Source organism: Panthera onca, chromosome E3 (assembly GCF_046562875.1).
Source record: "Panthera onca isolate mPanOnc1 chromosome E3, mPanOnc1 haplotype 2, whole genome shotgun sequence".
Classification (NCBI taxonomy): Eukaryota; Metazoa; Chordata; class Mammalia; order Carnivora; family Felidae; genus Panthera; species Panthera onca.
This window is the reverse complement of record NC_138354.1, coordinates 11,068,555-11,081,068: the sequence shown is the minus strand read 5'-3', so window position 1 is coordinate 11,081,068 and position 12,514 is coordinate 11,068,555. Positions and strand designations below refer to the sequence as shown.

The window sequence follows — 12,514 nt, the reverse complement described above, 5'->3', positions numbered from 1 at the left end:
GCCAGCCCATCCTGGGGAAGGCCCCAACAGCCCCACGCCCTGGACCTGTCACTAGGTTGCCCTCCACGTCAAAGCTACTCTTGAAAGAGTTCCTGAACGCCACCGTGGCCTTTTCCCGCAAAGCATGCTTAGCCAGAAGATGAAATTGGAAAAATCTAGTCCAGTGGGCCTTTCCGTAGACACCACCGGTCTTCTGGAGAAAGTCGGTGTTATCTGGACTCCGAAGCCCACCAAGTGAAACAAGTATTAGCAAACGGGCTTCTTTCAGTACAAGGGAAAGAGCTGTCTCCACACACGCACGCGCACACACGCCCCCACAGCCCAGCTCGGGGACTTCACAGCAAAGCGAGCAGGAGGCCTTGCTGCGGTATGCGCGGTCACATTTCCAAATCCCTAAGGTTTTCGAAGAATCGCAGAGAGGAGAGAACACAATAGAGCTAGCAGAGTCTGCCCAACGTGGTGACCCTGAGCCATCCTACCGACTCGCTGGGGAAGTGCCGACAGCCTCACTGATGAGGTGCGGTTCAAGCAAACGAGCCACTGTGGACCCAAGGGCAACCGCGCGGCTCCCCCACTCCCCCGGGAACCCGGAGCAGGCCTGTTCACCTCCTTCGCGGTCTGTGAGGATGAGGGAATGGGCTCTGCCGCACGAGACCTGCAGCACCTGCGTGTCCTGGGGTCTGTCCAGAGGCAGCGGCACAGGCGAGGGCTCCAGCACATACTCGTATCCCCTGGCTGAAACGAGGACGGCCGGCGTCACAGCACGTCACACTGGCGGAGAGGCACAGCGCTTCGGGCGTTAGAGATCACCCCCCACACCACACTGCCCCGCGGCCAGAGATCACAGCGGCTACTCAAGGCACGCAGGCGAGGGGCAGAGCGAAGCCCAGAGGCCCGGTCCCCATTTCTGGACCCACGACACCCTCCAGGACGCATCGGGCGGCTGAAAATCAGACAGAGTCTAATTAGCCTCCCCGCGTCAGCGAGCACCATTTGCGCCCAAAGAAAGGAAAGCATTTTGCTCCTGTCATACCCACTACCATTTCTCAGGAAGGAAAACAGCAGCATATACTGGACGATACCGCTTATGTTAAAGCTGCTTACGCTAGAAGGAGGCGGAAAGAACGCGTAGAGGCATCCGCTTGCCTACACGCTAAATCCCTCTAGAAGGAGACAATGGAAGCTGTGGACAGGTTGTCTTCCCGGGGAAAAACCGCGTGGCTAGGAGGGCAGAGGCAGAAAGCAGCCTTTTCACCATACATTCTACCGCACTGTTGGGATTCTAAAGGTACACGAATATGCTCTCCGGTCAAAAAAAAAAAAAATTTTTAGGGGCAGCTGGCCGGTTCAATCGGTAGTGCGTGCGACTTGATCTCAGGGATTGTGAGTTCGAGCCCCATGTTGGGTGTAGAGCTTTAGTTAATTAATTAATTAGGAATTTCTCATTTAATTTAATTTTATTATTTATTATCTTTTTTTTAGGAAAATGTGAATTTTAAATAAGCAAGTGAGGGAGAACGTTTTTTAGAAGTCACTCTACAGAAGCACCCTAATGTTCTTTACAATCCTGCAGGAGAAGCCAGAATGGCCTACGTGGGGAATTCCCCTTACAGGTTTTAAACAAAGAGCTTTTCATTTTAACATCTGTAATGTTGACTGAGGTTAAGGTCTGCAAGTACCAGTTCTCAACTTGTCACTAACAACTCCCGTGGTTTCTCCTATGGACCCCGTGTTTAAAAAGACTCTACCGAAAAAACGGCACTGTTACGGTCACAAGAGCACGCTTGCTCATTTGTATTCGTCAGCGACTGATAGAATATTCAGAGAGACCTTTCGATCAGCATGGAGTAACTGCTTTATCACTATGAGATGATGTCATTCGAGGCAAAATCAAAGAAACTGGGCAATGCTGTCAGCAGACGCAGCCTCATTAGCTGAAAATATGTGGTGCTTCCAAATACTAAAGAGTGATTCACATACCCCATTACTCTCTGCATAGAGCCCGAAGGGCCTGGGAAGCAGTAATTACCTAACATTTAAAAGGAATCTGGCTCTAAAAAAGAGGGGAGGGAGGGAAGGAAGGAAGGAAAGAGGGAAGGGTTGGAGGGTCAGTGGGTGGGTCCGGCTCTAAATGCAGCTATCAATTGACAGGAAATACAGAGGACAGAGGATCGTGTTAAATGGCACCACAGGGATACATTCAGCAAACTCCAGACTGGAGAATTCTATAGGGTAACCAATGTGGTTTCTCTTCTTTTTGTTTTTATTTTTCAAAGATTTTATTTTTACATAGTCTCTGCTCAACGACTGAGCCAGCCAGGCGCCCCTCATTTCTTTGTTTCACAAATAAAGCTGGATGACTTCGTTGCCAAAGTCATTTCTTTGGCCAATAAGCCTTGTTCAAGGAAAAAAAGATTAAAATAGACTTAAAAGAAGTCTTATCAACGGGGGGGCGCCTGGCTGGCTGAGTCGGGACAGCCTGTGACTCTTGGTGTCCCGTGAGTTCCAGCCCCACGCTGGTGTGGAGTCTACTTAAATAAATAAATCTGTACATACATACGTACATTGGTCTTATCAACTGATTGCAATGCTGGGACCTTATCTGGATACTGATTCAAACAAATGTTTAAAAACTGAAATAAAAATCTACCGACATTGATGAGACAACTGACCGCTTGAACACTGACTGGATATTTGATAATATGAAGGGATCGTGTTGTTCATTATTTTTATGCACTTTCTGTTTTTTAAGGGTCTTTTATTTATTTTTTAGATACATACTGAAATGTTTACTAATGAAATTAACAATGTTGGGATTTGCTTCAAAACAAATCAGGATTGAGTTGGAAACTGAAGCTGGCCACAGGACATGGCATGCTTTACAGGACTCGGCCCATGTCTGTGCGTGCCTCTAGGTGCTCCCAGTAAAGGGCACAGCAAATGGAATGTGGCATCTCACAGCCGAGACTTCAGGACTGACTTATAAAAGACTCTCGATATAAAACTAAGTGGGAAAAGGCAGAAAACATACAGTGATCCAAATTGTACAAAAAACGGGCACATGACTAAGAGAACAAGGAAACAACAAAAAGGTTTATCCAGGCGGTAAAGGTACAGCCGGCCGCCCCTTAACCGTGTGGGATACATCCCAAGACCCCCAGTGGATGCCTGAAACCTCAGATAGGACCAAACCCCATATATACTGTTTTCTCCTGTACGTACATATCCATGATAAAGGATAAGTTATAGACTCAAAAAGAGGAATACCCTTGCTTATCAGCAAATGCTCTTTAGCCTAAAGGTTCAGTGTCCTTCCCAAAGAGGCTGATAATCTAGTCCAGATGGTCTCAAATAACATCCGTTTAAGACGCTATCTTTTCTGTTGTCCCAGTCTGGCTTATGTAATCATGTTCTGAAAAACAAAAGGGAGCTCTCTCAGACCAATCACGGCACAGGGAAGCCAAGGTGACAACACTCACTAGTATCCTTGCGGCTCCTGTGAAATCCAAGCTGGGAATCTTTGTTGAGTCCCATGCCCCAGACTTTCGTAACATCCTTGGTTTTAGAGGACAGCAATGTGAATCCGTAGCCACAGGCAGCAGATGAAATCTGAAAAAGAGTTCCATGAAACACTGATTTGTGATAATCGAGTTTTCTCAGCAATAAATGAAGGTTCTTTACCCAAAGAACACGTGCTATTAACGTAGCGAGTTAACATTTTTCTTTAAGATTTCCTTTTTAATTAATCTTGACACCCAACATGGGGCTCGAACTACAATCCCTGAAATCAAGGGTCCCATATTCTACCGACTGAGCCAGCCAGGTACCCCAAGTATAGCGACTAACATTTGCCGAACATTTATTGTGTTGATATGTAGTATCTCACTTAATCTTCATAAACACCCGAGAACGAGTTATTATCATCAACCCCATTCACCACGACACGGTCTTACATGGTAGTAAAGTGAAAACTGCCTTTGTTTGAATCTCAGGTCCACCCCTTACCACCTCTGTGACCTGAGACAGATCACCTCTCTGTAAAACAGAAATAGTGTCTCTCGCACTGGGTTGTTGTAAGGACTAAATGAGTTAATAAAGCTGAAGCCTTATGATAAATAGTATGTGACTTCACCTAGAGCTGTACAATGTCCTGGTAATTATTATTGTTGTAGTAATAACAGTACTCTGCAGATGGGAAAACTGAGGTTCCTAGAGATTAACTACAGGCTATTGCTTCCAGAGAGCATGCTCTTAACCCTTATGTGGCACTGTGACATTCTCAAACCAGTGCCTAAGGAAGAATTCGTATCACAGCTACGGTGAATTTATTTATTATTTTTTTAAGATTTTTTTTTAATGTTTTAATTTATTTTTTTTTTTTATTTTTTTTTTTTCAACGTTTTCTATTTATTTTTGGGACAGAGAGAGACAGAGCATGAACGGGGGAGGGGCAGAGAGAGAGGGAGACACAGAATCGGAAACAGGCTCCAGGCTCCGAGCCATCAGCCCAGAGCCTGACGCGGGGCTCGAACTCACGGACCGCGAGATGGTGACCTGGCTGAAGTCGGACGCTCAACCGACTGCGCCACCCAGGCGCCCCTGTTTTAATTTATTTTTGAGACAGAGAGAGACAGAGCATGAGCAGGGGAGGGGCAGAGCGAGAGGGAGACACAGAATCGGAAGCAGGCTCCAGGCTCCGAGCTGTCAGCACAGAGCCTGACGCGGGGCTCGAACTCACAGACCGCGAGATCGTGACCTGGCTGAAGTCGGACGCTCAACCGACTGCGCCACCTAGGCGCCCCTGTTTTAATTTATTTTTGAGACAGAGAGAGACAGAGCATGAGCAGGGGAGGGGCAGAGAGAGAGGGAGACACAGAATCGGAAGCAGGCTCCAGGCTCCGAGCTGTCAGCACAGAGCCCGATGCGGGGCTCGAACTCACGGATCCCGAGATCGTGACCTGATCCGAAGTCGGATGCTCAACCGACTGAGCCACCCAGGCGCCCCAACATTTTTTTTTTTAAAGTCATCTCTATACCCAACACAGGGCTCAAACTCACAACCCTGCGATCAAGAGTCGTGTGCTCCTCCGACTGAGCCAGCCAGGCGCCCCCAAAATATTTCTTTTAAATGTGGTTTGCTTTTGCCTTGTTTTGTTGTCATCCACATGTGATTTTCCCCTCCTGTTGCCTTGTGATATCTTCTCCCACAATTTTCATATGGAACTTACACACATGCAGCCATGTTCAAAAAACCTCAGTTCTCTGGCCTTCTGGAGCCCCTACACTTCTGGAATGGCTCCAACTCCACAGAAATGACCCAGTGAGGAAGCAGGAGACACAGAAAAGGAATAAATCCTTAGGTGATACCTGGCACACTACAACTATTCTCTTTGCTTGTGATCATCTGTTTATTCAACCGTCAACAAATATCTCCTAAGTACCTACTTTAATATTAAATCTACTAACAGGCGAAAGGACTTTGAATGATACCTACACACAGTCAGCCTTACATAATTTTTGTGGTAACGTGCCATCGGGGGACTTCCAACTACAGACCGTGAGATCATGACCTGAGCCGAAGTCAGGCGCTCAACCGACTGAGCCACCCAGGCGCCCCACTTTGTGGTATGAAGAGGTTAGCAAATCTCTCCCCCCAAAAAAGTACAGAATTGGACAAAATTGTAAAACAACAACCACCAAAAACAAACAAACAAACAAACCTCAACCATTTCAGGGATGGAGAAATCAAAGGCAAATAGACTGAGAAATGTTTACTTGTGAAGCTCTGGGGTAGCTCAGCTGGTTAAGCATCCAACTAACCCTTGATTTCAGCTCAGGTCATGATCTTACGGTTTGTGAGTTCGAGCCCCGTGTCAGGTTGATAGTGTAGAGCCTGCTTGGGATTCTCTCCTTCCCTCTCTCTCTGCCCCTCCCTGCGTGCATGCTCTCTCTTTCTGAAAATAAACAAATAAACATTAAAAAAAGAGGAAGAAATGTTTATTTGTGAAAGACTGCTAGAGGGGGAGCCTGGGTGGCTCAGTCGGTTAAGCGTCCGACTTCGGCTCAGGTCACGATCTCGCGGTCTGTGAGTTCGAGCCCCGCGTCGGGCTCTGGGCTGACGGCTTGGAGCCTGGAGCCTGCTTCCGATTCTGTGTCTCCCTCTCTCTCTGCCCCTCCCCTGTTCATGCTCTGTCTCTGTCTCAAAAATAAAATAAACGCTAAAAAAAATTAAAAAAAAAGACTGCTAGAACTTCAGGTAACAAGAGCAGGAGTCTGCAGGTTTCCTGTCTGGGGCTGGACCATCTACTCCAGCTCAGTGCACAAGTTTGAAAAGGCCAGGGTTGATCACCTTTGTGGCCAGGAAGGAAAGACGTACTTTAGGATATAAGGTGAAAACTCATGCCTGGTAGTGAACTCAGCGGGAAACAAACAAGGAAAACAAACCCACAACTCAGCCAGTCTGTGGTTGCGATCCTGACCGGGGGCAAGGGGAGAGGAAGACCAGCCAGAAGGGTAATGGAACAATCCTAGAAATGACGTTGTCACAGAAGGCTCTCCACACATCCACGGCTGACAGGCAAACTCCACGAGGTGACATGGGAGACCTGAGCACCCAGGGCCACGTAAAGCCGAGGCAGACATGAGAACAGCCTGATCGCTGAACGTGGTCTCCAAACCTATACTCAGAATCAAAGGTAGAAGGTAGAAACCTTAGAAGCCCAAAGTGTTTGAGCACAACCTCTGGCCAAGTCATCGGCTGACCGCAAAAGTACACGGATGGGGGCGACACTCAAGAAGCCAGGCTAAAAAAAGGAGGGGGAGGGAGACAAATCAAAAACCTGAACAAAGACATCAGTGGCCGTGCACCGCAGGGGAGATGGATTCTACAGATGAAGTACATACAAGTTACTTATAAAACCAAAAAACAAACAAACAAACAAAAAACCTCAAGGGAAAAATATCAGAATCCAAAGTCATTCTAAAGTATCACCCAGAAGTCCAGGTTTTAACCAAAAAGGAAAAGAACTGCGAAGAAACAAGAAAGTGTGAACTATACAGAAGGGACAAAAGCAGGTGACAGAAACCAACACTAAGGGGACACGTGCTGGATTTATCAAAGACTTCAATAAACCATTGTTCAAAGAATATTTTAAAACCGTGTTTAAAGAACGAAAGGAAAACATGATGACAATGACTTCACAGCTATGGAATCTGAATGTAAAAATAAAAACATTGGGGCGCCTGGGTGGCGCAGTCGGTTAAGCGTCCGACTTCAGCCAGGTCACGATCTCGCGGTCCGTGAGTTCGAGCCCCGCGTCAGGCTCTGGGCTGATGGCTCGGAGCCTGGAGCCTGTTTCCGATTCCGTGTCTCCCTCTCTCTCTGCCCCTCCCCCGTTCATGCTCTGTCTCTCTCCGTCCCAAAAATAAATAAAAAACGTTGAAAAAAAATTAAAAAAATAAAAAAATAAAAACATTAACAAGTTAAATGGGGGGGGGGGGAGGGACACCTGGCTGACTCAATGGGTACAGCATCTGACTCTTGATCCCAGTGTCATGAGTTCAAGCCCCATGGTGAATACGGTGCCTACTTTAAACAGTTAAACGGGGGGCGCCTGGGTGCCTTGGTCAGTTAAGCGTCCGACTTCGGCTCAGGTCGTGATCTCACGGTCCTTGAGTTCGAGACCCGCGTCGGGCTCTGTGCTGACCGCTCAGAGCCTGGAGCCTGTTTCAGATTCTGTGTCTCCCTCTGTCTGACCCTCCCCCATTCATGCTCTGTCTCTGTCTCAAAAATAAATAAACGTTAAAAAAATTTTTTAAAAAATACTTAAAAAAAAAAGTTAAACGGAATTTCTAGGGTTGTAAAGTACAGTAACAAAGAGAAAGAATTCTCTAACAGGCTCAGCAGCTGATGTGAGATGGCAGAAGAAAGAAGCAGTTCACTTGAAGAAATATCAAGTGAAATTATTCATTCCGAAGAACAGGGCGTAAAAAGAAGAAAAAAGAACAGTGACTCAGAGACCTATGACCTAGGACACAACATCAAGTGTACCAACATCTATGTAATTAGAGTCCCAGGAGGGCAAGAGAGAAAGGGGAGGAGGAGGGAAAAAAAAAAAAAAAAAAAACTTTAAAAAATGGCAGAAAACTTACAAATTTTGTGAAAACATAAATCTGCAGATCAAAGCTACTCAATAAATCACAGTTAAACTGTTGACAGGCAAAGAGAAAAATCCTGAAGGCATCAAAAGAAAATGGACTCAGCAAGGACAAGGGAACAATAAGTTTAACAGCCAAGTTCTTATCAGAAACAAGGGAGACCAGAAACCAGAATGACATATTCAAAGTGCTGAAAAGATAAAAAGTGTCCACCAAGAATGAATTCTAATAGCAGGAAAGGCCCAAACAAAGACTGAGCAAATTCAGTAGACCTTAACAAGTCCTGAAGGGGGGCCTTCAGGCTGAAATGAAATGACAGAGCACCCGTTAGTGGAATTATAAAGGTAACTACAAAGCACTGCATGAATAAATCTTTTCTCTTTTTGTACCTTAAATGATTTAAAAGACAACTGCATAAAATAATAATGGTAAAATTGCATTACTGGGCTTAAAATGTATGAAGATGTAATGTGTATCACAATAACCACATAAAGGGGAGAGGAAGAAATGGAGCTTTGCTGGAACAAAGTTGCTCTAGTTTTTTTCAGAATTAGGTCATTATTAACCTAAAGTAGACTATGATAAGTTAAGACGGATATTATAACCTCAAGAAAGACCTCCTCAAATGTACAGCAAAACACCCAACAAAGGCATTTAAAAGGTACACTAGAAAAATACCTATTTAACACAAAAGAAGGGAGCAAAGGACAAACAGAGAAACAAGAAAGACATAGCAAAATGGCACATGTGATCCAACCACCTCGGTAATTACATTACAAGGACGTGGACTGAGTGACATCAGTGAAAATGGAAGGGCAACAAAGAACTGGCAAGCGTCAGAACCAATTTTTTCAGAACTCTGAAAATTACCCAAAGACTTAAAGCAATCTAGGGAATGTTTACTCAAGAAAAGCAGCTGCGTTTCAGTAAGAACCGCAAGCTCTGCAGCATTTTAACTCGACCTATTCCCATCCACCTCTGCTCAGCTCTGCAGTGGCTCTGAAAAGCAACAGCTCACAATTACAGCGCAAGCCATTGGTCTTGCAGCCACTGGAGGGGTCAGAGAGGGACTGAAGCAACTTCAAAGCTCCACTCCCGGGGCATTCCCAACCATCTGTCTGGTGGATCCCCGGAAGACTCCATTCACAAGGCTCCATTGATTTGACCTGACCCAAATATCACTCGGTGCGAACAGCCTTTACCCCCAGGGATATCTGTTGAAAACAATCAGCGGCTAACGACGAACACTGCAGCTGCCTGAGCAAATAATATTTTAGCCAAGAAGTTACGGACTAACTTGACCTGACATCAACTCCGCCAACAGCCGAACACACATCCTTTTTCAGGCACACGTGGAACATTCTCTAGGGTAGACCGTACGCTAGGCTACGAAACAAAGTCTCGATACATTTAAGAGGGCTGAAAGTAAAGAAGGTATATTCTGCAGCCACAACGAAATTAAACTGTAACTGATCACAACCCCGACTCCGGGGGTGACGTGCGAAGGACGCCAGTCGGGCACAAAACGGGCACGTTTCGGCCAAACGATAAATGCGAGCAGCGCCCTAACGCCTTCCCCTGCCGGGCCTGCAGCCCGCTCGAGGGTCCTCCTCCCTGACGTCGGACCACCCGGCTTCCCAACTTCTCGCAGAGGGCCTCGGGGAGCAGCGGCGGAGGCCGGAGGGCGCGACCGAGAGAGGGAGGCGCGGCCCGCACCTTCTGGTCCAGCTCCAGGCGGTAGGGCACAGGTTGGATCCTGCGTCGCGGCCGCGAGCCAGCGCGAGGCTCGGGCCCGGCGCCGGGCAGCACGAAGGTGGGCACGCCCAGCGCCCCCGAGAAGCTGAAGCCCCACACGAAGATGCGGTCGGCACGGGCCGCGCGCTCGCCCACATATTGGAACACGGGCGTGTCTGCCTCGCGCGGGCTCCGCGAGCGCCCGGCCGCTGTCCAATGCCCTCGCCCCGGCCTCAGCTCCGGTCCCGACCCGCTCAGCCGCCACCCCAGTCGAACCCTGGCGGCCAGCGCCGCCAGCCCCATCCTTAGCTCCACGCCTCAGCGCCTCCTGGGCGCCGCCATCTTGCGTGACCCTTGGCCCCACTCCGTGACGTCAGAGTCCGAGGCCACGTCGCCTACTGGCTGAAGGCAAAGGCGCCGAGGGCTGCCATTGGCTGAAGGGAGGCGGGGGGCGGGGCGGGGCGGAACCGGGGAGCGGCGGGCCTAAGTGGGCGGAGTGCCGGACTGGGAGTTCGGTCGCTGATCTGCGCTCCTGAGCGCGGCGGGTCTCCGAGCTGCGCAGCCGGCCGAACGACTCGTTATTGAGCTGCGGCAGGAGCGGAAGGCCTTTGTTGCTTGTCGATTAGCAGAGGTAAAACTTAGAGGTGGCCCGCTCTGCGCGACTCCCTTGTGGTGGTCTCCCCTTGTCCCTGTTTTCCTGCCTTGTCGCAGCCTTCCCGTCCGCTTCCAGGACAATCAGTCGTGCTCCAGCCAGAGCGCGCTAGAGTGCAGCTCTTACGGGCGCGGGCGCTGACCCTGACCCTGCCGCCTTCCAGAGTGCTTCCTCTTCCCCAGCTCAACTCGCCCCACAGCCCCGCACGCCACTGGAGTCAGGTAGCTTTACTTGTAATTTCCGAATCCCAGGGCCGCTTCAGGCCTCCCTGCTTTGCACAGAGTGCCTCGAATGTTCTTCCCGCCGCCCTCTTCCCTGCAGATGTCTGGCAGACTCCTGCTAAGATCCGGCACCTCCTCAGAAGTTCCGTGAAGGAACCTGGGGACCTGGGTCTAGTCCTGGCTCTGCTACTGACTTGATAGGTATCTTTAGCAAGTTGTGTCCTTTTCTCTGGATCACACCTCTATAGGAAGGTTTAAAAAAAAAAAAAATCAAAACGTGAAATGAATTTTTTTAAGTGAATGAGCTATCTAGACTTGACCTCTTACAGCCCGTTATGATCCATGATAGATGTTCCCAAATACTAGTCCCTAATGCTGAGGACAGACTGTCCCGAAACTGGGGGCCCCGGAGGATGGTAGCGTTCCAGAACAGCAGAGCCAGGTAGCTGGACTTCGTCGTCACAAGTAAGGTAGGTAGAGTTGGTATATGAAGCGAGGACAGGGTGGCAACCGCAGTGGCCATGACACCAGCGATCTATGCCGTTGGCTGTCTGACCATGATATTCCAAAGGAGGAGGTATAAGGGCCGACAGCTACAGTGCTGCCTTGACTTGAGGAACCAGAAAAAATCTGACCCAGTTCTCAGACCAGAGTCCAGCAATTGTAAGGGAGGGAGAATTCACTAGAGGAGGGACCCCATAGAGCCAGCACAAGTAGAGGCAATACTCTAATCATTCCCCAAAGGCATTTGTGGTTATTTACCAGAGTTATACACTGGAGAAATGTGTGCAGTGACCCCAGGGAACCTGAAACGCTAGCAAGGACCCCAGTTAGAGTGGGAGCTTATGGGGCCAGGCAGAGGCATGTCTCTCAGTGGGTCAGGGTGTGCGTGGACCCCCCCTGTGGAAATTTCCTTGGTTCTGAGCACACAATTGGGACAGACCTACTCAGCAGGAGGTTCCCTCCTCCTGTCTTGATTCAGCCAGCATTAAATCAGGAGCCAGACCTGAGTGCCATCTTCAAAGATGAGGATTCAGGGGTGGTGGTTCCCCGTCTTAACCCCATTCAGTTCACTTGTTTGGCTCCTGCAAAAGCCAGATGGAGCACGGCAGGCAATGGTAATAAACTACATAAACTTAGCCAAGGGCATATAGCCCAATCATCACTGCTGTGCCAAGGGTAGCGTTTTGCTGGGCCAGATCAACACAGCTTCTGGAACTTAACTATGGGATACTGATCTGGTGGATGGGTTTTTCAATTCCAGTGGTAAAGACGCTCAAAGGCAGTTTGCCTGTATGTAAGAAGGACAGTATTGGGGCGCCTGGGTGGCTCAGTCGATTAATCATCTGACTTCGGCTCAGGTCATGATCTTACAGCTTGTGGGTTCGAGCTCCACGTTGGGCTCTGTGCTGACAGCTCAGAGCCTGGAGCCTGCTTCAGATTCTGCGTCTCCCTCTCTCTGCCCCTTCCCTGCTCACTCTCTGTCTCTGCCTCTCTCTCTCTCTCTCTCTCTTGCTCTCTCTCAAAAATAAACATTTAAGAAAAAAAAAAAAAGGACAGTATTATACATTAACTTTCCCTGCCCTTTCACTCCTGGTACCTCCCAAATTAAGTATCTGTGTACAAGATCTTGTCTCCAGCTCTGCTTTTATTTATCAATCTGAGACATATATTGATAAAGAAGAACTATGTAAATGTTATCACATTGGTGAGGGTTCTCCAGAGAAACAGAACTAGTAGAAACAGGAGT

At 48.4% G+C, this 12,514-nt stretch overlaps 1 protein-coding gene across 3 annotated transcripts in view; it reads right to left on the bottom strand.

The window, feature by feature from the left end:
- RCC1L (RCC1 like) overlaps positions 1–10,257 on the bottom strand; it is a 34,761-nt gene extending 24,504 nt beyond the window's left edge. For all 3 annotated transcript variants that reach the window (XM_078439913.2, XM_060649163.3, XM_060649165.3), the window contains exons 1-3: positions 9,874–10,257; positions 3,480–3,609; positions 607–735 (exon numbers count right to left, since the gene is read on the bottom strand). In XM_078439913.2, coding sequence (XP_078296039.1) covers positions 607–735; positions 3,480–3,609; positions 9,874–10,194 — 580 coding nt within the window. In that variant the 5' untranslated portion in view covers positions 10,195–10,257. The remainder of the gene's footprint in view (positions 1–606; positions 736–3,479; positions 3,610–9,873) is intronic.
- Between the last annotated feature and the right edge of the window lie 2,257 nt (positions 10,258–12,514).